This window comes from Acartia tonsa, chromosome 2 (genome assembly GCF_053477335.1).
Source record: "Acartia tonsa isolate MP-2025a chromosome 2, ASM5347733v1, whole genome shotgun sequence".
Classification (NCBI taxonomy): Eukaryota; Metazoa; Arthropoda; class Copepoda; order Calanoida; family Acartiidae; genus Acartia; species Acartia tonsa.
In genome coordinates, this window is record NC_137261.1 from 40,598,808 (window position 1) to 40,620,245 (window position 21,438).

The 21,438-nt window shown below is 35.6% G+C and overlaps 7 protein-coding genes across 8 annotated transcripts in view; 1 reads left to right on the forward strand and 6 right to left on the reverse strand.

Moving 5' to 3' along the window:
- Positions 1-21,438, forward strand: part of LOC145311853 (MAM and LDL-receptor class A domain-containing protein 1-like) — a 48,006-nt gene that overhangs the window by 9,091 nt on the left and 17,477 nt on the right. The gene's annotated exons all lie outside the window — the stretch shown is intronic.
- On the reverse strand, positions 531-3,203 carry LOC145312328 (uncharacterized). Its single transcript, XM_080151572.1, has 4 exons — positions 3,121-3,203; positions 2,764-2,895; positions 2,149-2,259; positions 531-1,953 (listed from the first exon to the last, which is right to left on the reverse strand). Exons 1-4 carry the CDS (start codon positions 3,201-3,203, stop codon positions 1,869-1,871), a joined length of 411 nt encoding a protein of 136 aa, XP_080007698.1. The 3' UTR covers positions 531-1,868.
- Positions 2,886-7,813, reverse strand: LOC145311849 (uncharacterized). Of its 2 annotated transcripts, none has more exons than XM_080150852.1 (4): positions 6,604-7,813; positions 6,185-6,271; positions 5,511-5,699; positions 2,886-5,044 (listed from the first exon to the last, which is right to left on the reverse strand). In XM_080150852.1, exons 1-4 carry the CDS (start codon positions 7,811-7,813, stop codon positions 4,233-4,235), a joined length of 2,298 nt encoding a protein of 765 aa, XP_080006978.1. In that variant the 3' UTR covers positions 2,886-4,232. The 2 variants fall into 2 exon arrangements, with proteins under 2 accessions (XP_080006978.1, XP_080006977.1); XM_080150851.1 differs by having other exon boundaries at positions 5,358-5,699.
- LOC145311850 (uncharacterized) lies at positions 8,554-10,925 on the reverse strand. The gene is made up of 2 exons (XM_080150853.1): positions 9,608-10,925; positions 8,554-9,197 (listed from the first exon to the last, which is right to left on the reverse strand). The coding sequence occupies exons 1-2, from the start codon at positions 9,776-9,778 to the stop codon at positions 8,571-8,573; spliced, it is 798 nt and encodes a 265-aa protein (XP_080006979.1). The 5' UTR covers positions 9,779-10,925; the 3' UTR covers positions 8,554-8,570.
- LOC145311851 (uncharacterized) lies at positions 10,932-13,101 on the reverse strand. Its single transcript, XM_080150854.1, has 3 exons — positions 11,923-13,101; positions 11,472-11,695; positions 10,932-11,264 (listed from the first exon to the last, which is right to left on the reverse strand). Exons 1-3 carry the CDS (start codon positions 12,129-12,131, stop codon positions 11,122-11,124), a joined length of 576 nt encoding a protein of 191 aa, XP_080006980.1. The 5' UTR covers positions 12,132-13,101; the 3' UTR covers positions 10,932-11,121.
- LOC145312329 (uncharacterized) lies at positions 12,839-16,464 on the reverse strand. The gene is made up of 6 exons (XM_080151573.1): positions 16,355-16,464; positions 15,697-15,812; positions 15,258-15,432; positions 14,226-14,790; positions 13,851-14,006; positions 12,839-13,430 (listed from the first exon to the last, which is right to left on the reverse strand). The coding sequence occupies exons 1-6, from the start codon at positions 16,380-16,382 to the stop codon at positions 12,839-12,841; spliced, it is 1,632 nt and encodes a 543-aa protein (XP_080007699.1). The 5' UTR covers positions 16,383-16,464.
- On the reverse strand, positions 16,233-19,587 carry LOC145311852 (uncharacterized). Its single transcript, XM_080150855.1, has 3 exons — positions 18,140-19,587; positions 17,460-17,786; positions 16,233-17,204 (listed from the first exon to the last, which is right to left on the reverse strand). Exons 1-2 carry the CDS (start codon positions 18,292-18,294, stop codon positions 17,480-17,482), a joined length of 462 nt encoding a protein of 153 aa, XP_080006981.1. The 5' UTR covers positions 18,295-19,587; the 3' UTR covers positions 16,233-17,204; positions 17,460-17,479.

Sequence of the window (21,438 nt, forward strand, 5' to 3'; positions counted from 1 at the left end):
TTATTAAAAGAAACTAGTGGCTACGCCCCTAGAAACCTCTAGGGGCACTTAAGGTTGGAAGGGGAAAAATCAACATCTTCCCATTTTCAATTTCAGTTTCAGAAGAGTAAAAATATTTTTTGGGGGAGGGGGTGAAGACACCCTGCACAAAAATAGTTTAAAACCTTTCCAGGACCTATAAGAAGCTTCACTTTAAAGGAGAACAATATCGGTTTAGCGGTTATCCTTCGGGACAGACAAAAAACGCTTACTACTTTATATAATAGGATATCTTACTTTGCTTCTCCTTCCATAACAGAGGCTTGTCCGACCTTCTGATCATCATTTTGTGCCGCCGGACATTTCTCGGATTGCTCCCTGAATTAAGCAATCATATTATTATTAAATAGTAAACTTTTTATGGTCCACATTTACCACTCCCACCTTACCCCTAGAGGCATACTTGCTATAGTTTTGTAATATATAAAGGTGAATTTGTCTGTACCGAAAAATCATTTACAACACAGTCGCCCGGATAAAGTATGAAAAAAGATTATTAAAAGAAACTAGTGGCTACGCCCCTAGAAACCTCTAGGGGCACTTAAGGTTGGAAGGGGAAAAATCTACATCTTCCCATTTTCAATTTCAGTTTCAGAAGAGTAAAAATATTTTTTGGGGGAGGGGGTGAAGACACCCTGCACAAAAATAGTTTAAAACCTTTCTAGGACCTATAAGAAGCTTCACTTTAAAGGAGAACAATATCGGTTTAGCGGTTATCCTTTGGGACAGACAAAAAACGCTTACTACTTTATATAACAGGATATCTTACTTTGCTTCTCCTTCCATAACAGAGGCTTGTCCGACCTTCTGGTCATCCTTTTGTGCCGCCGGACATTTCTCGGATTGCTCCCTGAATTAAGCAATCATATTATTATTAAATAGTAAACTTTTTATGGTCCACATTTACCACTCCCACCTTACCCCTAGAGGCATACTTCCTATAGTTTTGTAATATATAAAGGTGAATTTGTCTGTACCGAAAAATCATTTACAACACAGTCGCCCGGATAAAGTATGAAAAAAGATTATTAAAAGAAACTAGTGGCTACGCCCCTAGAAACCTCTAGGGGCACTTAAGGTTGGAAGGGGAAAAATCAACATCTTCCCATTTTCAATTTCAGTTTCAGAAGAGTAAAAATATTTTTTGGGGAAGGGGGTGAAGACACCCTGCACAAAAATAGTTTAAAACCTTTCTAGGACCTATAAGAAGCTTCACTTTAAAGGAGAACAATATCGGTTTAGCGGTTATCCTTTGGGACAGACAAAAAACGCTTACTACTTTATATAACAGGATATCTTACTTTGCTTCTCCTTCCATAACAGAGGCTTGTCCGACCTTCTGGTCATCCTTTTGTGCCGCCGGACATTTCTCGGATTGCTCCCTGAATTAAGCAATCATATTATTATTAAATAGTAAACTTTTTATGGTCCACATTTACCACTCCCACCTTACCCCTAGAGGCATACTTCCTATAGTTTTGTAATATATAAAGGTGAATTTGTCTGTACCGAAAAATCATTTACAACACAGTCGCCCGGATAAAGTATGAAAAAAGATTATTAAAAGAAACTAGTGGCTACGCCCCTAGAAACCTCTAGGGGCACTTAAGGTTGGAAGGGGAAAAATCAACATCTTCCCATTTTCAATTTCAGTTTCAGAAGAGTAAAAATATTTTTTGGGGAAGGGGGTGAAGACACCCTGCACAAAAATAGTTTAAAACCTTTCCAGGACCTATAAGAAGCTTCACTTTAAAGGAGAACAATATCGGTTTAGCGGTTATCCTTCGGGACAAACAAAAAACGCTTACTACTTTATATAATAGGATATCTTACTTTGCTTCTCCTTCCATAACAGAGGCTTGTCCGACCTTCTGGTCATCCTTTTGTGCCGCCGGACATCTCTTGGATTGCTCCCTGAATTAAGCAATCATATTATAATTAAATAGTAAACTTTTTTTTTGGTCCACATTTACCCCTCCCACCTTACCCCTAGAGGCATACTTGCTAGTTTTGTAATATATAAAGGTGAATTTGTCTGTACCGAAAAATCATTTACAACACAGTCGCCCGGATTAAATACCAAAAAAAGAAGTGAAAAAAATTTCTTACTTTGTTTGTGTTTCCAAACAAGCGATCTCCTCTTCCAAAGAAGCAATTTTTTGCTTTGCTGCCCTAAGGTCTTGTTTTATTTTCTGCATTGTCTCCCATCCATCGTCGTCCCTGAAAAATAAAAAAAAATAATACTAAAGTAACAGGATGTCCGTGTTTATGTACCGAAGGATCTCGATAACCACTGAACAGATCGGGTTCTTCTCATAGGTACCGGCAAGGGAAGGGAGTGGCAAAAGAAACTTTAAGAGATATACTTCATATTAGAGGGTTTAGCGTAGCTGCTAATTTGAAATATCAGGGGTGTATATCCTATATGGGATCCCCTGTTCAGGTGGTGGGGGGAAAATAACTAAAATATGTGTGGTAGGACCAAAAATTTTAGTTCTTTCAATATTTCTCCATTTCCGTCCCTACTTGGTGAGATAAAAATAGGTGGGAAAAAAATACAAAATTTTGTACCACGGGAACAAAATAAATCTTGTGCGTAATGTACACCCCTGAATGAAACTATAATTATTCGCCATAACAATAATGTTTATCCTACTCTTTTCAATCCGGCTACTACCACCTTCCGAACAGAAATAGAATGGTAACAAAAATAAATAAACTTACGTAGTGCAATCCAAAGTTAGGTTCAAATCTTCTGTATCAGACGATTTAGGAGGGGTATCAGGCAGGTCATCCAGCTTAGCAGGCAGCTCAGGCTCAGACACACTCATTTCGTTTTTCTGTTTTTCGCTATCACTGAAATATATAAATATATATTATATATCCCAGGTAATCGGACCTTTGCCCAAAGAAGTAATTACCAAAAAATATGTAATATGTATTTATGTAATTATGTTGTGATGGATTGTCGAATCCGATTCGATGAATGGTTACCAAAATATAGCTAGGGACGGACGGACGGACAGACAGACAGACAGACATCATTCTACTTCGTTTTATACATATTAAAATATTACTCACCCACTTGTGGTTTCCGGCTTCTGTTCTTCGTGCTGTTCGTCTCTCTCTAAGTCGGCTGCTGCTGTGGCTGTCATGTCGGACATTCTATATTAAATTTGAAAAGAAACAAATTATCACTGGTATTAAATTTTCATTAATAAATGTCCAAAAAACTGACGTAGGGAATTTTAATATAATAGGGTGGCCAGCAAGATCACATATTGGTATATCTTATATTGTAAACAAGTATATAGACAAATTTAACATTTACAAAAAGTTTATACAAATTTGAAACGTTCTCTTTTTTAATTACAGCACATAAACATTACGCATTTTACCATGGAAATCTACCACCGTATTAATTAAAACATTCCCTACGATAACTGTCATATATATAATATTTTTATACAAAATTAAACAAATATATAAAATTAACAAAAGCTAGTTCTGAATACTTTTTTTCCTTAGTTTAGGGGGTAAACTACAACTGCTATATACTGAATTACAAAAAATCGCGACAGATTATACAACAAAAAATTTTCAGTTTAAGCTCTTAACTTTAAGCTCATTAAACTTAATTGGTGGAAAGGGGTAGTTTCACAAAATGCATTTGAACTTAATTTTGTGAATTGCATATTTTTCTTTGTTAAGATGGTAAAAGTACGTGGTAGAAAATTTAACTTTCTTCAAATTTATGCCATATAAATAGAGTTTAAACACATTTAAACAGGTTCAAATATACGGTTCACTAAATTAACTTCAAATGCATTTTGGGAAAAGACTCCTTTCTAGATATTATAAAAAAAAATTGAAGATGAAACTTATGAAATCAAAAAAAATTACATATAAATATATATATACGTAAAGTCCTGGAATTATTGGGATTGACTGCGACCTATAATCAGGTCTTCGTCTTGTTCTTCGTCTTGTTCTTCGTCTTGTTCTTCGTCTTGTTCTTCGTCTTGTTCTTCGTTTTCAGACGAAAGTTCCGACGGATAATACTTGTCTCCATTCTGCCAGGGATGTATATTCTACATGGATCGGATGTATAATATTTTTTCCAAGTCTGCTCAGGGATGTATATTATATTTCATTAAATATAAATAGATGGAGGTAAGAAAAAAAGGTAATAATTAAGAAAACTGAAAACATTTGTAAATTTTAAAAAATTTTAGCCGTGGACAAACAATATTTCTTGTGCAGAATATACACCCCTTTCCCGAATCAGCTGTAATGTAGCTGCCAAAGATACCGTAATTGTTTATGTTTTGAGAACATTGTTGAGAACTTGCTCTCTGTGGTGGTCTGGAGCTTGATCTTTTCTTCTTCTCTAACTCATCATCTTCAGGCCTGTGTCCCTGTTCCCACAATCTTTGCTTCTTCATGTTGTCCTTTACTCGTTTGTTGGCATCTCTTCTTGTCCGAGCCTCACCACGCTGGCCGAAATCGGGCAAATGTGTATTTGTTCTGTTCAACATTTGCTGCAGCTTAATTTGGTTAGGTTGCTCACTGAGTTGACTATTACTACAACCTTGCTCTGGACTGAGTTGACTATAACTACAACCTGGTTCTGGGTTTACGTCTTCATCAGGATTTGATGTGCCTGCGCTTTCAGCATATTCCCGGCTTGAATTAATTTGTGCTGTGCTCGTGCTTGCTCTGCTCTGGTTTCTGTACAACACCGCATCAATTTGATTCGTTGATGGAAATGTTGTTTGTTTTCTGGGACGTTTAGGAGCTTCTTTGGTAGGCTTTGGCTTTTGGGCCACTTTTGCTTTTGGCCTGCGTTCTTCTTCTTCTTCTTCACTACTACTACTACTGCCAGTTCCAGTGTCTGGGTCTGATTGATGACCTTCATCTGTATCATCACTCTCTGGTGCTTCTTCTTTGATGTCAGAAAGTAATTCACCTTCTTCTCCATCTTTTTTCCACTTTGCTTTTTCTCCTACAAAGAAATAAAAAATGTTAAAGCAAATGTACATAATTGTAGCTTCAATATTATTTCCATACCTATATGAACATTAGTTACTATTAATCAGATTCAAATGAAAACAAGCAATATTTTTTACCCTATATTAATATGCCAATCAAAGATAAAAGGGGGAATTTTGCATTGGCAGTTGCTTTATAGGGGTACAATATGGAACTGTGAAGAAACGGCGTCGCCACCGCCGAGAACCGCCAATAAAAGCCCCAAAAAAGTGTCACTTTCGCCCACCCCCCCCCCCCCATTTATTACATTAAGACCTGTAACTTACCGTCAATGTTGATGAGTTCTAAAATTTCCATTTGGTTGTATATAGAAACATTTGAGCCTACTGCAACAACCTCATAATGACCCGTGTGGTTGTGAATTATAATGCCAAGTTTGGGTAATATTATTCCACATGGATGTATCCGAATTTCCTTACTTGCATTGCCGTCATTCTTGCCCTCATTGTCCTCAACCTCCACAATTTCGTCACTCTGGTTTCCGTCATCTTCGTTATCCACCTCGAATGATGGTTCATTGTCCAGCTGTAAACTTTTCTTGGTTTTTGCTTCGGCTTCCAATGCGGTTTGCCTTCGCTCCCGGTTCTTTGGAATGATCGCCACATCATCTAAATAATTATTATAGTCATTATTTCAAATTGTATAAATGTTACCCAACCCCCCCCCCCCCCCCCCCTCCAAGGAAATAGCTTAAAATCACCGCAGGACCAATACACAGAAGAGTAGAATCCGATCTCCAGGATACAATTAATACCATAAAAAACCTAGTTTTTACCACTTTTATGGTAAAATTTTACCAGCCTATACGATTTAAAAGGTGGTAAAATTTTACCGTAACCTCGATCGATTCAGTGGTTACTGAGATCTTAAGCTTCTGACGGCCGGACAGACATTAAGCTACTTAGTATTATAGATAGCGGCTGCGCCCATACAAATTTTAGCCTAAAACCCTGTCAGGGCCTGTACGAAGTTTCCCTTAAAACAAAATTAATCCACAGGGTTTTTATCTAAGACTACTTCTCAACTAAAATATTAATAAACTTAAATTTAGGTGATACAGTTCCTACGTTTTTCAAACTATAAATAACAATACCTTCGGCATCCTCATCATTCTCATCACTGCTGCTTTCCTCCACGACACTTGTTGCCTTTCCAGTCACCTGTCTCTCGTTACTGTTGCCTGTAAATAATTAATTTATACATTAATTTTATACGTTTCCAAACAAAAAGCAAGTACTGAAAACATTTTTTCCACCCCCCCACCCCCCCTACTTGGTTGAAAAAAAAATTTTAAAAGGAAATGTGTTGTAGGAGGGATAGAATAAATAAATCATAGAGTTCTTTAAATATTTTTCAATTTTCCCCCTACTTGGTGAAAAAAAACTAGGGGGGGGGGGGAAGAAAAATTTAAAAAAAATTAGTAGCAGAGGAAAAAAAATCTTGTGCAGTATATACACAATACGAGGAAAGATAAAACTTATAAATAATAATTAATGTTCAACAAATATGTACCTGTGATTGAATTATTTCGTCCATAAAATTCTTTCTGTCTTTGCAGTGGTGGAAAGTTTGGTGGTTGTTCATCATCTTGCATTGGGACTGTATCATCAAGATTTCCCACATTTTGGCCCTCATCGTCTGTTTCAGAAATAATTATCTTCTTCGACTTTTTCGAGCCCTTTCCATGCTTCTTCCTTTTGGAGCTTGTGATGTTTTTAAATACATTTACTTTGGGTTTATTATTGGACTGGCTGTTGACAATTGGATCTTCATATAACCTACGTGGCTTTACTGGGTGCTTTACTGGTTCTGGAGTTACTGCTGGATTCTCCGCGGGTGGTATGCGTAAGTCATTCCCAATCTGATCATCATTTGAATTCATTTCAACGTCGTCGCCTCCGTCATCAATTACAAGCTCCTCACCATTGTTGCTTTCTTCATCAGCAATGTTTTCCATACCATTTTCTTCAACAGCATTGCCTTCAGCTTCATTGTCTTCACCATCAGTGGATACATCAGCAGTGGAATCATCAGCAGTGGAATCATCAGCAGTGCAATCATCAGCAGTGGATTCATCAGCAGCATTCATCTTTCTATTTTTTGAAATTCTAGTTGCTTTCTCACTGGCATTGTGAATCTTTGTCTGTTCTTCACTCATTTCTGGTTTCAAATTGGTTGTGGCGTACGAATAATACATTACAGCTCTTTGTATAACCTTCTTATTACTATGGACTGTCTTGAAAAATTGCTTGGGGTTCTTTGCCATGTCTGCATAATTTTTGATCTGAAATGAATTTCTCGACCCGTCATTGTTTATTCTCAAGTAAATCGGGTTCTTTCCTTGAACTTCGTGGGGTAAGCAACTAATTGAGTGGGCACCTAACATGTGGTAAAATTTCTTGTCTTCGGCTGTAACACCTGGTGTTGAAGTTGTGATTGTCTTCGGTTTAACACGCCGCTTAATTCTTTGTATCTCTGCAGGGGCCAGATAAAATTCACACATCTGTAAGGCTGATCGTTTCTGTGCCTTTTCCTTCTTGTCTTTCTTGTCTTTCTTGTCTTTCTTGTCTTTCTTGCCTTTCTTATTGCTTGTCTCCTTCCTTGGCTTGATTTCAAAAACCGGTTCATACTTGTAGTTTGGGGTTGACAATGCGCGTTCTTGTTTTCGCGTTACCATCCCTCGAAATAGCCTCCAGCAGACAGGATCCTCATTAGCAAGCATATAATCTTCGGCCCTCTTCTTATTTTCACAAAAACCAGTCGCGTCCTCTTTAAAAGTGTGTTCGAAATTGCGCAAGAACCTAGATAAAAAAAGGGTTTATATCAAAACAGTCTCAATATATAACATATAACATATATCAAGAAAAGATGAACTAAAAGTCTTGCCACATAAAAAAATACATGGTACAAAATTGAAATTCTTTGAAACATATGCCATAGAAATGTAGTTTAACAATTTAACAAGAATACAATATGCAGTTAACATTTCGTGAAACTACTTTTTTAACTAAAGAACATTGAAATGCATTTTGTAAAACTACCACTTTCACATTTAATAGACGCGGAATAGATGCGATAAATAATTGAATTACCTACAAGCTTGTATGTGGTTCCTCACTAGAAAAAGGTCGCTTGCAGACACATAGGTTCCTGTTCTCCACAAATTTGGTGGGATAGCTTCATGTAGGTACGTCTCGTTAAGCACTAACTTACAATGATCCAAGAAACGTTCCACTGAAATAATAATGAAATTTTCAATTAACTCTGCATAGGTACATGTTTATTATTGTACCAGGGGTGTATATTCTGCACAAGATTTATTTTCACAAATAAAATATATATATAAAAAGATTATTGTACATGGTCACCTGCTAGCAAGAATAGGAATGCCCCTTTTATTCGGTTTATTTCCCTTGCCCCCACCTCCCTTCTCCCTGTTTTAAACGTTTTCTCATCATGTCAAATTTACAAAATAATATTTACTTACCAGTTTCGTCATCAATAACTTCCGGAGCAGTCCAAAAGGCAGCTGTGATGCGGGCGTCAAAGGTGAACTGCTCGAACACGACATACAAAAAGGTTATGATGTCTCGGCATACTTTCAGTAAGGTTTGCCAGCCTATATCCACTTTCCGTGAGTCTTCGAAATTTTCGATGAAAAAGATAATTTCTTCTCTTCTCATATAACCATCTTTTTCCAAGGGGTCATGGTTCTTTATTCTTTCTCTGTAAAAATCTGGTGAGAAAATCTGGTCCACGACAACATCCTGATTCTCACTAGGCCCTTTATTCGCCTCCTCCTCATCAAGCTCATCCACATTGGTCAGTCTTCTTAGATCAGTCACCAAGGTTTCCACAATTTGGCCGGTTTTCTTCATTTCTGTTTTCAGGGTTTTAGTATTTTCAGCCATATCTCTTGATACACTGTCTTGCAGGTCTTTGATTTCATTCTTCACTAACTCATGGTTTGTGGACGTTTTGTTTACCAAGTTTCTGATGGACGCATTAATGGGCTCTAGTTGATTTTTCATTTGTGAGGTCAAGAAAGTACGTAGCTGCTGAAATTGGTTCTGAATTTGGTTCATAACGGCCCCGGTGAACAAATCCTTAAAATGAAACTTATTAAACCACATATTTTCAAGTCTTGGTATTTTAAAAACTACGTGGTAGAAAAGAAGACTATCCACAAACAAGAGCAAGTGATCCTAAGCATCTTCCATCATTTTTGGACTTTGACAAACAAAAAAACTTGGTAAAATTTGACCAACTTTTTGGTAAAAATTGACAAGGTAAATTTTTAGGCTAAGTCCAGATTTTTGGACTTTGACCAAAAAATCAACTTGGTAAAATTTGACCAACTTGTTTGTAAAAATTTACAAGGTAAATTTTTATTGGTCAATGTTTACCAAAAATTTAGTCAAATCTTACAAGTTATTTTTTCCAGGCTAAGTCGATATATATCCTAAATAATTGTAATTTGTATCCTCTGGATGACAAAATGAAATAAAAATAATACCTCGCTTTCTTCCATCTCACCAGAAGGGCCAGATGATCCCTGGGGTCGTGATGACTGGGACTGGGATCGTGATGATGTTGCAGGAGGAACTACAACTCTCGCGGTCCGTTGACTCGCGGAGTGGTGCCGTGCCCGTGGAGATGGAGGTGGGGTAATATTTATTGGCCTCATTGGAGATGTTGTGGTTCTATTTGTGTTCTAAAAATAATATAGATAATTATTGTAAAGCATTACTTACCGAGGATTATAGTTTTAAACAACACCGGCATTATCCTAATTTTTTTCTTCTATTTTTTAAAACTTTACCCTCCCCCCCCCCCCCTCTCCCGACAAAATGACTGTGTTAGGTTAGGCTAGGTTAAGTTATATGGTTAGAGGGACCCAATTTGTTCAACGGTTAACGAGATTTGTTGGTACAAACCCACAAACAGACATCATGTTAGTAAGTTTAGTTTAACAACAAAACACCAACAAACCAAAAACCGATAACAATAAAACTTAAAACCCTACCTTTGCTGTTGTACCTTTGCCACCTCCAGTAGATTTGTTGCTTCCAGTTTTGGCACTTGGAGCTTTGGCACTGACACCTCTGGCACTTCCATTAGGTTTGCCACCTCCAGTAGGCTTGTTGTTCTAAAACAAGAAATAATTGTTGTATTTACAATGCATAAAAAGATATTAGATAGCAGTGGCTACGCCCCTAGAATTTTAATTACTAATATCAAATGTTAAACACACTGTGGAAAATTAATAAATAATTATACTTGGTCAATAATCTTTTGTGGTCTGTTAAGCATGAACCGATAAGGTTTTCCTTTCGATCCGGTAACATGCGAATTTATAAGTTTTTTGAGCGAAGGGTAGCAGCAATTTGTACAATAGTAAATTAGGCCTTAAATATAATTTTTACCTTTACAGAACTAGCACTCTTTCCAGTCCTCGTCATTTTGGGATCTAGCTTGATCAATTGCCAGTCGAAATTACGCTGTTGGATCCAGGTCGTTGGCATGGGCAATTTGCATAGTTTTAAATCTGAAATGTGTAGACAGAAATTAAAATTTTATGTAAAATTAAATTAAATTGCAAACATGTACTCTTTCAAATTACAGACTAGACTTATAACACTTTAACTTCATACCCATCGATGGCCAAAAAGGTAGGGTTTTGCTAAATTTAGTTGAAATGCCTTTTTTAAAATTAGCTATAAAAAATAATTTTAATGAAAAAAATATTTTAAAGTACATTTCACATAAATTCCAAATAAAGAGGGAAGGGCCTTCAGTTGAATTTTACAACATTTTACATACATATTATAACAAAAGGGGGGGGGGGGGGGGAAAGTGACACTTTTTGAAACCAAAACTAAAAGTCAAAGGAACTGAACTAAAGAAACAGTTACAGATCTGTCATTTTGCATGGCAGTTGTTTTATAAGGGTACAATATGGAACTTTTAGTTTTGGTTTCAAAAAGTGTCATTTCCCCCCCCCCCCTTCTCTGCTTTCAATGTACAAAATTAAATTCCGATAGGAATTACGATGGAGACATCTTGATGCAACAGGTGTACGGAGATATGTGCTACTCTGTACTTCAGTAGGTTGGAGGCTAGTTGTGTTGGAGGATGGCTATAGTCTTCGGGATCGTCAGTCTTGCCTACTCCTAATACCAGGGGTGTATATTTTCAGTGTTTAAAACCATAAAACTTAATTCATATTTCCTAGACCCCCCCTTTACCACACTCTCCTCCTGGCATGATAAGAGAATTACAAATAAATTGTGGTAGGTTAAAAAGGAATTAGATGAAATGTATAGTTCATGAAATATTTCTATACAACAATTAATCATGTGCAAAATATACACCCCTACCTATTATTCTGGAATCTTCAGGAAAGGTGTATGCCGGAAAAAATGTCCTCACTTTGTGGACCAACCATACTGTTTTATCACGACGGCAGTCTGGGACAAAGTAGAGGTCTTGGCAGTCTGTATAGAATTGATTACTTTCGAACTTTCGTTTGTTGGCATTCCTTTTTCCCCTGACAGCCAGCTTTTCATTTATGTACGGTTTCACTGTGTGAAATATCAACAATCTAAATATGTCATTTATGTCATTAATGGCTGTTAAACGGAAAGGTATGTTGCTGGTGAAATCGTTATAGCTTAAGTGTTTGATCAGCAATACACGGAAAGAAAGTTATGTTACATTTTTAAAAATTACATTAAAATTTGTAAAGAGTGGGGGGGGGGGGGAGAAGTGACACTTCTTGAAACCAAAACTAAAAGTCAAAGGAACTCAACTAAAAAAAAATAGTATTACCTGTTTGAAACCTCTTTAAGGCCAAAATTATATCCTCGGATGTAAGTTGATATCACATGATTGGCACTTTCGAAAGCATAACAACTGAACGCCATGGATGGTCCAAATCGGCGGACATGTTCCGGCATATGGTAAAGCATGTGAGTATTGTAACTCAAGCACGATTCGCCGTACATCTCCGCCAATTTTGAGTTCAGGACCATTATCATGGTCTTGAGCTCAGCCACACGTTCAGTTGTTATATGCTCTTCGAGACTGCGCAATATGTGGAATAAAAACTTGCATATCAGACGTTGTTCATCTTTAAGATTTGCCAACTGGAAAAAAAAAACATTGTAATAATTTAAGGGAAAACTAGCTCTTTCGCCCCTAGCCTCTAGGGGCTTCGCCCTATATACTTATTGGAAGTCCACCCTCCTCAATAGAAATATATATATAATATAGCACACGTGCGCAAATTTAAAAAGAATGTTATTGCTATACAATATAATGAAACTGAAATAAGCTTTAAATTCTAAAAAGATTATAATATGGTAAAAACCTACCTCTGCATAAAATATCATATGGTAAAAGCCCAGTACTTTGAATTCAGAACTTTTCAAATTGAGGGCTAGCTTCTTCTCTGTCAGGCGCATGATGGACGTACGGGGAACGCGATCAAAATCGCCAACAAGCTTCAATTGATCGTTGATTTCATCTATAATTGGAGTTACTGCAGTTCATGGTAAAATATGGGTGATAAGGAGAAAATTTTCAAAATTTAAGTTCTTTAAACTTTTCAAACTAACACTCTTTTAAGCGGCATAACAAGGCGTACAAATAATGTGTAATAGACATAAATCTAAAAATGCAGAATTTTATCGCAGTGCCGAGAAATGCGCGAAGAAAACACCTATTTTACGCGTCATTTCTTTAGTCAAATGCAGTACATCCCTGTAATTCTCTCCATTTGAACTAAGTCTTCTTCTTCCAATTCTGGATAACTATTACGTCCTTTCTTCAGGTACGTCATCACTTTCTTTACATAGCCCAGGTGCAACGCGTGCATCGGATCACTGGGGGTATCTTGTATTAAATCCAAGCTCGGGTCAAGCTCAGAAAAACTGGTTTTCATGTTCTGATTATTTTCCTCTAACTTGCGGAATTTCTCGTCAGACCTCGGCGTACCCATATTTTGACTGTCACTGGGGTAAAATACATTCATTGATTCGAACAATACCAAGTTCTTTTGACGGAGATAAGTCTGTGAAAAAGCCATCCCTGGAAGGTCACAGTGTGGGCATCCATTTTTTGATCCATGGCCAAGAATGCCGAATACATCGGCTCTCGCAACGGCATCGTGGATGATGGTTCTACATTGAAAGGTATGTCCAGGTAATCCTTCTTGAATTAGTTTGTTGATGAATCGGGTAACATTATCCAGAAAGTTGTAACTGTAGGGACGCCTCCTCGTCTTCTCAAATATGCTGACTGGCAATATAACACTGAAATCCTTGTTGAAGAATAACCTGAAATAATAAAGAAGAATTAATAATAATAGCATTTAATACCTTAGACTTAAAATTGTAGTCACTGATTTATAAAACGTAAAGGCTGGTAAAATTTTACCGTAAAAGTGGTAAAAACTAGGTTTACTTATGGTATTAATTAAGTCCTGGTATACAGTAAGACAGATTTTTATATATGTATGCAATAGAAAAAAGTATCAATTGTAAACTTAGTTTTCTTTCTTATTTGTTTATTGAATGGTTTCCTAAACTTTGGCTTTAAAAATCTGGGCTGTCAATTGATGTAAAACAAATATTTTGATATCCTTTGAAATATAGGCTGCCAATCCTAAAAAATATTTTTTCGAGGGTCATGCTGTATATGAAAAGAACTTTATCCCAACCCAACCCTTTCAAATCCACAATATATTAATTACTTACCTAATCCAGACAGTATAATAGGAGATATGAGATCCCTGAGCTGCTTTCACTCCGTCGCCCGAGATGTCAAAAGTTATATGATCATCAACGGCCTGTTGTCCATTCAACCGTTTAAAGTCTGTGATGGCGTCTTGGAGGATCTCATAGGTAGGGAATCTGGAAAAAGAAATATATTTTTAACTAATAATAGCTTATAATATTGTTCTCAAGTTGTCGCAGGAAGCAATATACCAAAGAATGATCAAACTGATAATTAGAACACTTGAAAGTTTGTTGTTAAAAAAGGAGAAAAATCGACATGTTTAAAATGGACGTACGGAAATTCTGGTAATGATTATAGAAATGCTACGCTTTCTAAATCGTATATAAACATACCTGCACTCAATCAGTGAACCAGGAGCATTTGTAGGATTATATTTGTTTTCTTTGATTTCAACTTTGTATTTGGGTTTGAATAATGTATTATATGACGGAAATTTGAAAATACACGAGCGTTTCAGAATTGCCAGGATGATTCTAACTTTGTTGTGAGAGATGGGGTTGTCTAGAACACAAACGCTTCTGAAATCATTAACAATTTCTTTCTCAAGTTCTGTAAGATGTTTGAAGGGATCCCCGTCATGATCGCCATCAGGTTCGCCATCAGGTTCGTCATCAGGGTCATCGTCATCATCTGGGTCAAAATCATCTTCAGGTATATCAAACAATTCGACGTGTTCCCAGTCCTCGGCATCTTGAATGCTGTCATTGTCTGCATCATTATTATCGTTGGTATTATTGTTGTTAATATTGTTGTTAATATTGTCTACAACAATATTAATGTAGTTTGTTTCTTCAGGATTGTTATTTAATCGCTCCAAAACTTGGTTTGCGTAGCATTGATAACATATACTTTCGGTTTCCTTTGTGAAGTTGGTATTGCAGCCTGTACAAACTTTACCTAAAAAAATACGATGTTAAACATGGTGTTTTATAGTTATAAACCTTCCCGGGACCTATGTGAAGGTACCCTGTAAAGGAGAACCCAATCGGTTCAGCGGTTAGCAAGATCCTTTTGAACAGACACACAGACATCCTGTTACTTTAGTATAAGGATAATGCCGTAAAGAAAAACTAGTCAAATTAGAAAGTTAAAAAATTAAAAATTCCAGAAAAAGTAGATAAATGTAGAGAGTGGGTGAAGGTGGGTTAGGTTAAGGGATCCCATGTAGAATATACACCCCTGGAACAAGGATATCTTGAGACAAACTTAACTAACGTTTGATCAAACCAATTGTTTGAAATTTAGATTGAAAGGAAAATAAAAAACAAAAATTGGGAGACAATGTTTGTGGGAATTTGGACAAACAAACAACAAACAGACAGACCGACATCGTTCTACTTTATATTACAGATATTGTAGGTTACCTTTTGACGATGCAGTTTCGTTCTCATATTCCACATCCATCAAATCCTCCTGCTGTTCTTCTTCTAGTAATGGCTGACTGTCTTCACTTTGTTGATGTTTCTTGCGCCAGTATTTACTTCTGGCTCTCGTTGCATTACAGAAGAGTTTTCTTATGGACCTCAGTTTATGCTGCAACTGGAAAAAGATTACATAATTAGTGAATTACTTATTTAAAATAATATAGGGGAGTTGTTATGGATCGTTATTTGGGCAAGCTACACGTGTCAATTGATTACAGTAAATATGACTATACTGGTGTAAGAGCAAGCATGTTTATAGTGCGCTGACTGCAAGTGAAAAATAGAAATTAAAGTCGAGCATAGATTATACTTTAAGTACAGTAATGAAAAGTAAGGTCTCATCTTAAATATGTAGAAATAATTAGTTGTAAAAAGTCACCTGTACATTTTTCGTCTTATCTCCACTTCTTATACGCTTCAGTAGAGCTTTAGAGAGTGTACCAATCAAATTGTCTCCCATTGCAATAACGTCTAACAGGGGTGTATAGGTAACTCCTGAAATAAGAAGTATATGTTATAATCAGGGATGTATATTCTGCATGGGATCCCCTGCTCAGGGGGGGGGGGGGGGGTGGAAATAAAAAATAAGTGGTTGGAGGAAAAAAAAATGTAAAAATTAAGAAAACTGAAAACATTTTTTCCATTTCCCCCCCCCCCCCCTCCTTGGTGAAAAAAAACTAAAGAAATGTGTGGTAGGAGGGATAAAATAAATGAAGTATAGAGTTCTTTAAATATTTTTCTATTTCCCCCCCTACTTTTTCAGAAAAATCTAGGGGGGAAAAAAAATAAAAAAATTTGTAGCAGGGGAAAAAAAATAAATCTTGTGCAGAATATACACCCCTGGTTATAATAATAAGGTTATTACTTGTTTACATATAACGAAAGAAGGAGAAAGTAAAAAAGGGGGGGGGGGGGAGTGACACTTTTTGAAACCAAAATTAAATGTCAAAGGAACTCACAAAATAAAGAGTTAGAGTTACAAACAAGAAAATACCCTTATTTATTCTTTGATTGTCTATAAAATTAATTAAACTTACCTATCAAAATTGTGATCCAATTATACATACGTCATCCAGCGTTGGTCTGACATTTTTTTACTTTGAAAAAAATAACTATATACAATATATACATAAAATTTTGTTTGTTCCAGTCCTGACCTGGATAATACCTATATAAATTTCCTGCCTTCCCTGAAAAGCCGACGAACGCATATATAATCGAGCCCCACTGGTCGTGACTTTTGCAGAATTCTGCAGTTGCATGGAGTTTTATTATAACAACAATGTTGAACCCAGAAAATTTGTTAATTTGCTATAAAATAAATAATAATAAATAATAAAAAACAACATAACAAAAATATCAAAAAACAAAAACAAAAAATAAAACATATCAATTAAGATCTCCTAGAGAGCTATAGCCAGAAGCTTAAAAAACTGTACACGTGCATACGTAATCGTCGGCTTTAGGGGTAAATAATGTTTATTAATGTTTATATGCAGGAAATTATATATCTGCACGACCAGTGGGGCTCGATCACTGTCACCATGGGTACTTAATTATAAAATATATGGGCGCTGCAATCAAAGAGAGGTTAACGTAAATGTTCTGAAAGAACAAATTGATGTTATCCTCTTAGGAAATACCCCCCCCCCCTAGAAAAACGGCCCCTGGCCTCTACCTAGCCGTATAACTTAACCTAGCCTAACCTAACCCAGCAATTTAGTTTGGGGGGGGGGGGGGATGGGGAGTTAAATAATACAAACAAAATTTTCTAAGAGGATAACGCCACAAATTACAATTAAAATTCGCTTTCAGCATGGATATCCGGAGGCTGGATGAAATCGCCGGCGGCGAGCTCGGCTTCTCCTAGCTTCTCCTTTCTCTTCCCTGAAAGGAAAGAACATTGAATTAAAAATGAGAAAACTAAAGCGTTTTTTAATGAAGAAACTCAAAGAATTCTGAAACATTTTTTGGTTAAAAACAATTTTTTCCCCTGCTACAAAAGACAACTAGCCATGAACAAGAGCATGTGATTTGAAGCAACTTCCATCATTGATCCACTTATTTCTTTTTTCCCCCTCCCCTCCCCCCCCCCCCCCCGGAGCAGAATATACACCCCTGCAATAATTTCGTAGTTTTTACCTTGTTACTCTGGGTTTTATTTAGAAAAAAGGGCTGACGTTGGTGAGGAAAGGTGCACAGTCGGCTTCATGGTCAATGACACGTCTCTCGGTATCATCCAGGCGGGGTCTCTCGTTCTCGTAGAGATTCTCGGGCATAGGTTCAATCTTCTTTAAGTGTGTCTCTACCCAACCGTGATGGTATAAGAGTTTTACTATTTCAACAGCGTCATCAATGCCACATGATTCTTCTTGAACTCGAATATTTAGCTTGGAGAAGAGTCTCAACATCCTAACCATGAGGGCGTCCCATCTGTCATGCAGCTCGTGGTATTGGTATGGATCCATCCTAATTTGAGGAATGATTATTTTGTTTGTCTTGTTTATTTTTGGGAGGGGTGTGATTAATGTTTTTTAACTTTCCGGTATTTTATTTGTCCTTAAACAAGGGGGGGGGGGGAGAAGGCCTGGAGCTCCGGAACCTGGAGGCCTATCCAAAAAATATTAAAACTTGGGAAAATTCATCATATAAGAATGATTTTATCCCTAATAACCTATACTCTCAGTCCAAAGATAAAGCCTATACTCCCTGTTTACGCAAATGTGTCAAAACTTCCCCCCCCCCCCCCCCCTATTTATTTAGAACAAATTTTGTAGCAGGAGAAAAAAAATAAATCTTATACAGCTAATATACACCCATACCTGTTATTATGATGTACGCGTACCCAGGTGATTAACTTGAATAGCCTGTTATTCAGAACTATCTGAAAAGGCAGAATATTTAAGAAATAAAAAATTACAAAATAAAAATAGCTCATATTCATTCGAATCCGGTGGATAGGAACAGGTGTTCTCATTCATACGCCAAAAAACTAGGTAACTAGCATATCGTATTATATGCATGGTTTTCTACGAATATAAAAATCTAAAAGCATAAGATTAAAAACAGTTATTTTTAGCCAGTGCCTCCGGCACCTCTGGGCCAAAAAAGTAGTTTCATTCTTATAATTGTACTCCTATATTTGCGACAATCCGTTTATACTACGGTGCAAGACATATATTTATTAATTTTACATTTAAAAAAGTCCTGTATATTACGTAAGCTAAAAAGAGTCCCAAAAATGGGAGAAAAAACGAATACGAAGAATATTTTAGAAAGAATTTTCAATAATTAATGATAAAATTTGAATTATAAAACAGAATGATACATATTAACGTCTTAATTCACTGTAATTTCACTAAAAATGATTACTAAAATACAAAAATGCACCGTAGTCATATAGTCCAGTTGAATTATTGCGCCGATGGAAAGTTACGGTTGCCAACATACAGATTGAATAGGTGGCAAAACACTTTGCAAGACAGTTATATTTTTAATCGTAAAATTGCAACGAATAATAACATTTCATGAATTATATAAGTTATGCAGTTTTAATTAATTAACCGGTAAAATATTAAAATGATATTATATACATAAGGTGTTTTTTAAAGTTTGGCAACTTTGTCCAGCACGTTGATTTTATCATCTGAAAACAGGGTTACGAAAGTTAAATAAATGTAAATTTTTTTTAATGTGAATGTAATATATTTTTGGCAATGACTTAAATGAAATATCATCGATAAAATATAAAAAAATATATTGCAATGGATATAAAAGAAATATTTTTCAATATAAAGTTGTATACCTGTACAGAGCATGTGCATGAATGCCGCTATACCGATTGAAAACTATTGTAAACAATGAGTGTTATAGTTCAAGTCTCTTAGAGAAAATACGTGTTATATCCAAGTATGATTGACAGGAGATGGTCCATGTCACAAGATTTATATGAATGTCAGTTAAGAACTCCTAGAGAGCTATATATTCAGAAGTTTAAAAAAGTACTTGTCTACCAGTCTTGGCTGTTAGTGTTGATATATGGACCCTGCAATCAAAGAGATGATAGTCAGATGTTTAAAAAAGTACGTGTCCACCTTCAGTCTTGGCTGTTAGTATATGGACCCTGCAATCAAAGAGTGGTTTGCGTAAAAGTAAGTGTTTAAATAATTTTAATATAAAAACATTAATAATATAGGACCTTGAGCGTACGGTTTTAGGCTGCCTTCGATTAACGGTTTAAGTTTTACTAGCGGCTATGCCCCTTAGAAGCCTCTAGGGGCACTTAAAGTAGGAAGAGAAAAGTCGAGGCCTCATCCTATTTTTAATTTGAGTTTCAGCTATAGATTAAAATAAATAAAAAGCTTCGTTGTAAAAGAGAACAATATTAATATATATAATAGGATAATTGTTTTAAGCCTTTTTTAAACCTTTTTGATTTGATCTAAGAAACACTTTTTATCCTATTCTTAATATTAAATAATCCGGGTTTAATATATATGAATGTAAGAAATATTAATAAATTATATTTAAATTGAATATTGTTTTTCAGGTTCAGCAACACTGATTCATCAGAAATAACTATTTGGGCGCTGCAATTAAAGAAGGGCTCACTTAGTAGTAAGTTTTAAATAATGTAATAAAAAAATCAATATAATTTAGGACCTTACGCATGGTTTTAAGCTACTTCGATAAACTGTTTGTTTTATAATTTTTTAAACCTTTTTGATATATGATATAAGAACGACTTTTTATCCTATTCTTAATATTTAAAGTATTCTACTATTAATATATATAAATAATAATAGAAATATTAACAAATTATATTTCAATTAATATTGTTTTTCAGACTTAACCAGGAATCAGATTCGTGAGAAAATATATGGGCGCTGCAATTAGTGAATGGTTTACATAGAAGTAAGTGTTAAAATAATTTTAATAAGAACATGGATATTTTAGGCCATGTTATTAAGACTATCCTTTAACGAAACCTTTTTAATTCAACCTTGCTACGAAGCCTTGTGTGATACCGGTAGAGTGTTTGAGTTCTTAGGGAACCACACTAATTACATAATATTATCTTGAGTTAGACAGGTTTTATAAGCTGTAAACAGACTAATACAATTAGATATGTCATTATCTTTAAATTATTTATTATAATTTATATAATAGCACCTTTGAAATAAGCTCATATTATATCCAACCTATATTCGCCCTTTAAGGTTTATGATTGTTTTAAGCGTAACGAAGTTTTATACCCTTAATAGAAAGATATTATAAGATGTGTTTTATGTAAAATAATATTAAAAATATATATAAATTATATTTCAATTAATATTCTTTTTCAGGTTTAGCTTCGCACACAGCTGGGTGTATTCTCTGATTATAAGCTGACCGCAATTCGACCGTGGAACATTTCTTAAGCACCAACATGAAGCTGTTGCCATCAGAAATTCATCCGTTAAAAGTAAGTGTTTAATTATTTGTAATAAAAGATAGTTGGAATAATCCTACACGCAACTACGGCAACACCTCGGCCCCAAAAGGTAGTTTCCATGTATACAAGCATAACAAATATGAAGTTAATATACACAGACACACATCGAACTACCTTTATGAAACTGTATACTAAATTATATTAACAATTAAGCTATTATTAAATTTATTAGATAGATATTAAACTGGTTAGACAAAAGTTAATACATAAAAATAATGTACTAGATAGGTAGCTATTTAAAATTAGATTTTACTACTTTATATTATTGAAACAGTACATTCAGGATATTATTAAAATCTAAACAGCATTACATTCATCCTCGTGCATGTTTACTTCGTGAAGAACAGCTGCCAGTTCGGCAGCCTGGGCAGCGGCGGGCAGCAGAGGGGAAGGACGGCAGCGATTAAGATGTGTAGTAATCCATCCATGTTGATATAACCTCTTACAAACCTCCCTCTGGATCTCGACATTGTCAGTTCTGGCTCTAATCTCTAGACTCTCTCTTAGTACTAACATACGACTATTTAATTCATACCATAACTCCAAATTCCCGTTATAAGACATTCTTAGTTTCTCTCAGTCTGGTTATGTATTGATAACTGAATTAAACTTTCTCTAATAAGCAGG

Coding starts and splice junctions, on each gene's coding strand:
- LOC145311851 (XM_080150854.1), bottom strand. CDS start 12,131: ATGATAATGGTCCTGAACTCAAAATTGGCGGAGATGTACGGCGAATCG. Junction 11,696..11,922: donor CTTAAAGAGGTTTCAAACAG/GTAATACTATTT, acceptor TGACATATTTAG/ATTGTTGATATTTCACACAG. Junction 11,265..11,471: donor TGAAGATTCCAGAATAATAG/GTAGGGGTGTAT, acceptor CCCTGGTATTAG/GAGTAGGCAAGACTGACGAT.
- LOC145311850 (XM_080150853.1), bottom strand. CDS start 9,778: ATGAGGCCAATAAATATTACCCCACCTCCATCTCCACGGGCACGGCAC. Junction 9,198..9,607: donor GTGAGATGGAAGAAAGCGAG/GTATTATTTTTA, acceptor TTTCATTTTAAG/GATTTGTTCACCGGGGCCGT.
- LOC145311852 (XM_080150855.1), bottom strand. CDS start 18,294: ATGAGAACACCTGTTCCTATCCACCGGATTCGAATGAATATGAGCTAT. Junction 17,787..18,139: donor CGCGTACATCATAATAACAG/GTATGGGTGTAT, acceptor TCCTCAAATTAG/GATGGATCCATACCAATACC.
- LOC145312329 (XM_080151573.1), bottom strand. CDS start 16,382: ATGTATAATTGGATCACAATTTTGATAG. Junction 15,433..15,696: donor ATAAGACGAAAAATGTACAG/GTGACTTTTTAC, acceptor ATCTTTTTCCAG/TTGCAGCATAAACTGAGGTC. Junction 14,791..15,257: donor CGAAACTGCATCGTCAAAAG/GTAACCTACAAT, acceptor GTATTTTTTTAG/GTAAAGTTTGTACAGGCTGC.
- LOC145312328 (XM_080151572.1), bottom strand. CDS start 3,203: ATGTCCGACATGACAGCCACAGCAGCAGCCGACTTAGAGAGAGACGAA. Junction 2,896..3,120: donor AAGCCGGAAACCACAAGTGG/GTGAGTAATATT, acceptor TATATATTTCAG/TGATAGCGAAAAACAGAAAA. Junction 2,260..2,763: donor CTAACTTTGGATTGCACTAC/GTAAGTTTATTT, acceptor TTTATTTTTCAG/GGACGACGATGGATGGGAGA.
- LOC145311849 (XM_080150851.1), bottom strand. CDS start 7,813: ATGCTTGCTAATGAGGATCCTGTCTGCTGGAGGCTATTTCGAGGGATG. Junction 6,272..6,603: donor ACGAAATAATTCAATCACAG/GTACATATTTGT, acceptor AATTATTTACAG/GCAACAGTAACGAGAGACAG. Junction 5,700..6,184: donor GAATGATGAGGATGCCGAAG/GTATTGTTATTT, acceptor ATAATTATTTAG/ATGATGTGGCGATCATTCCA.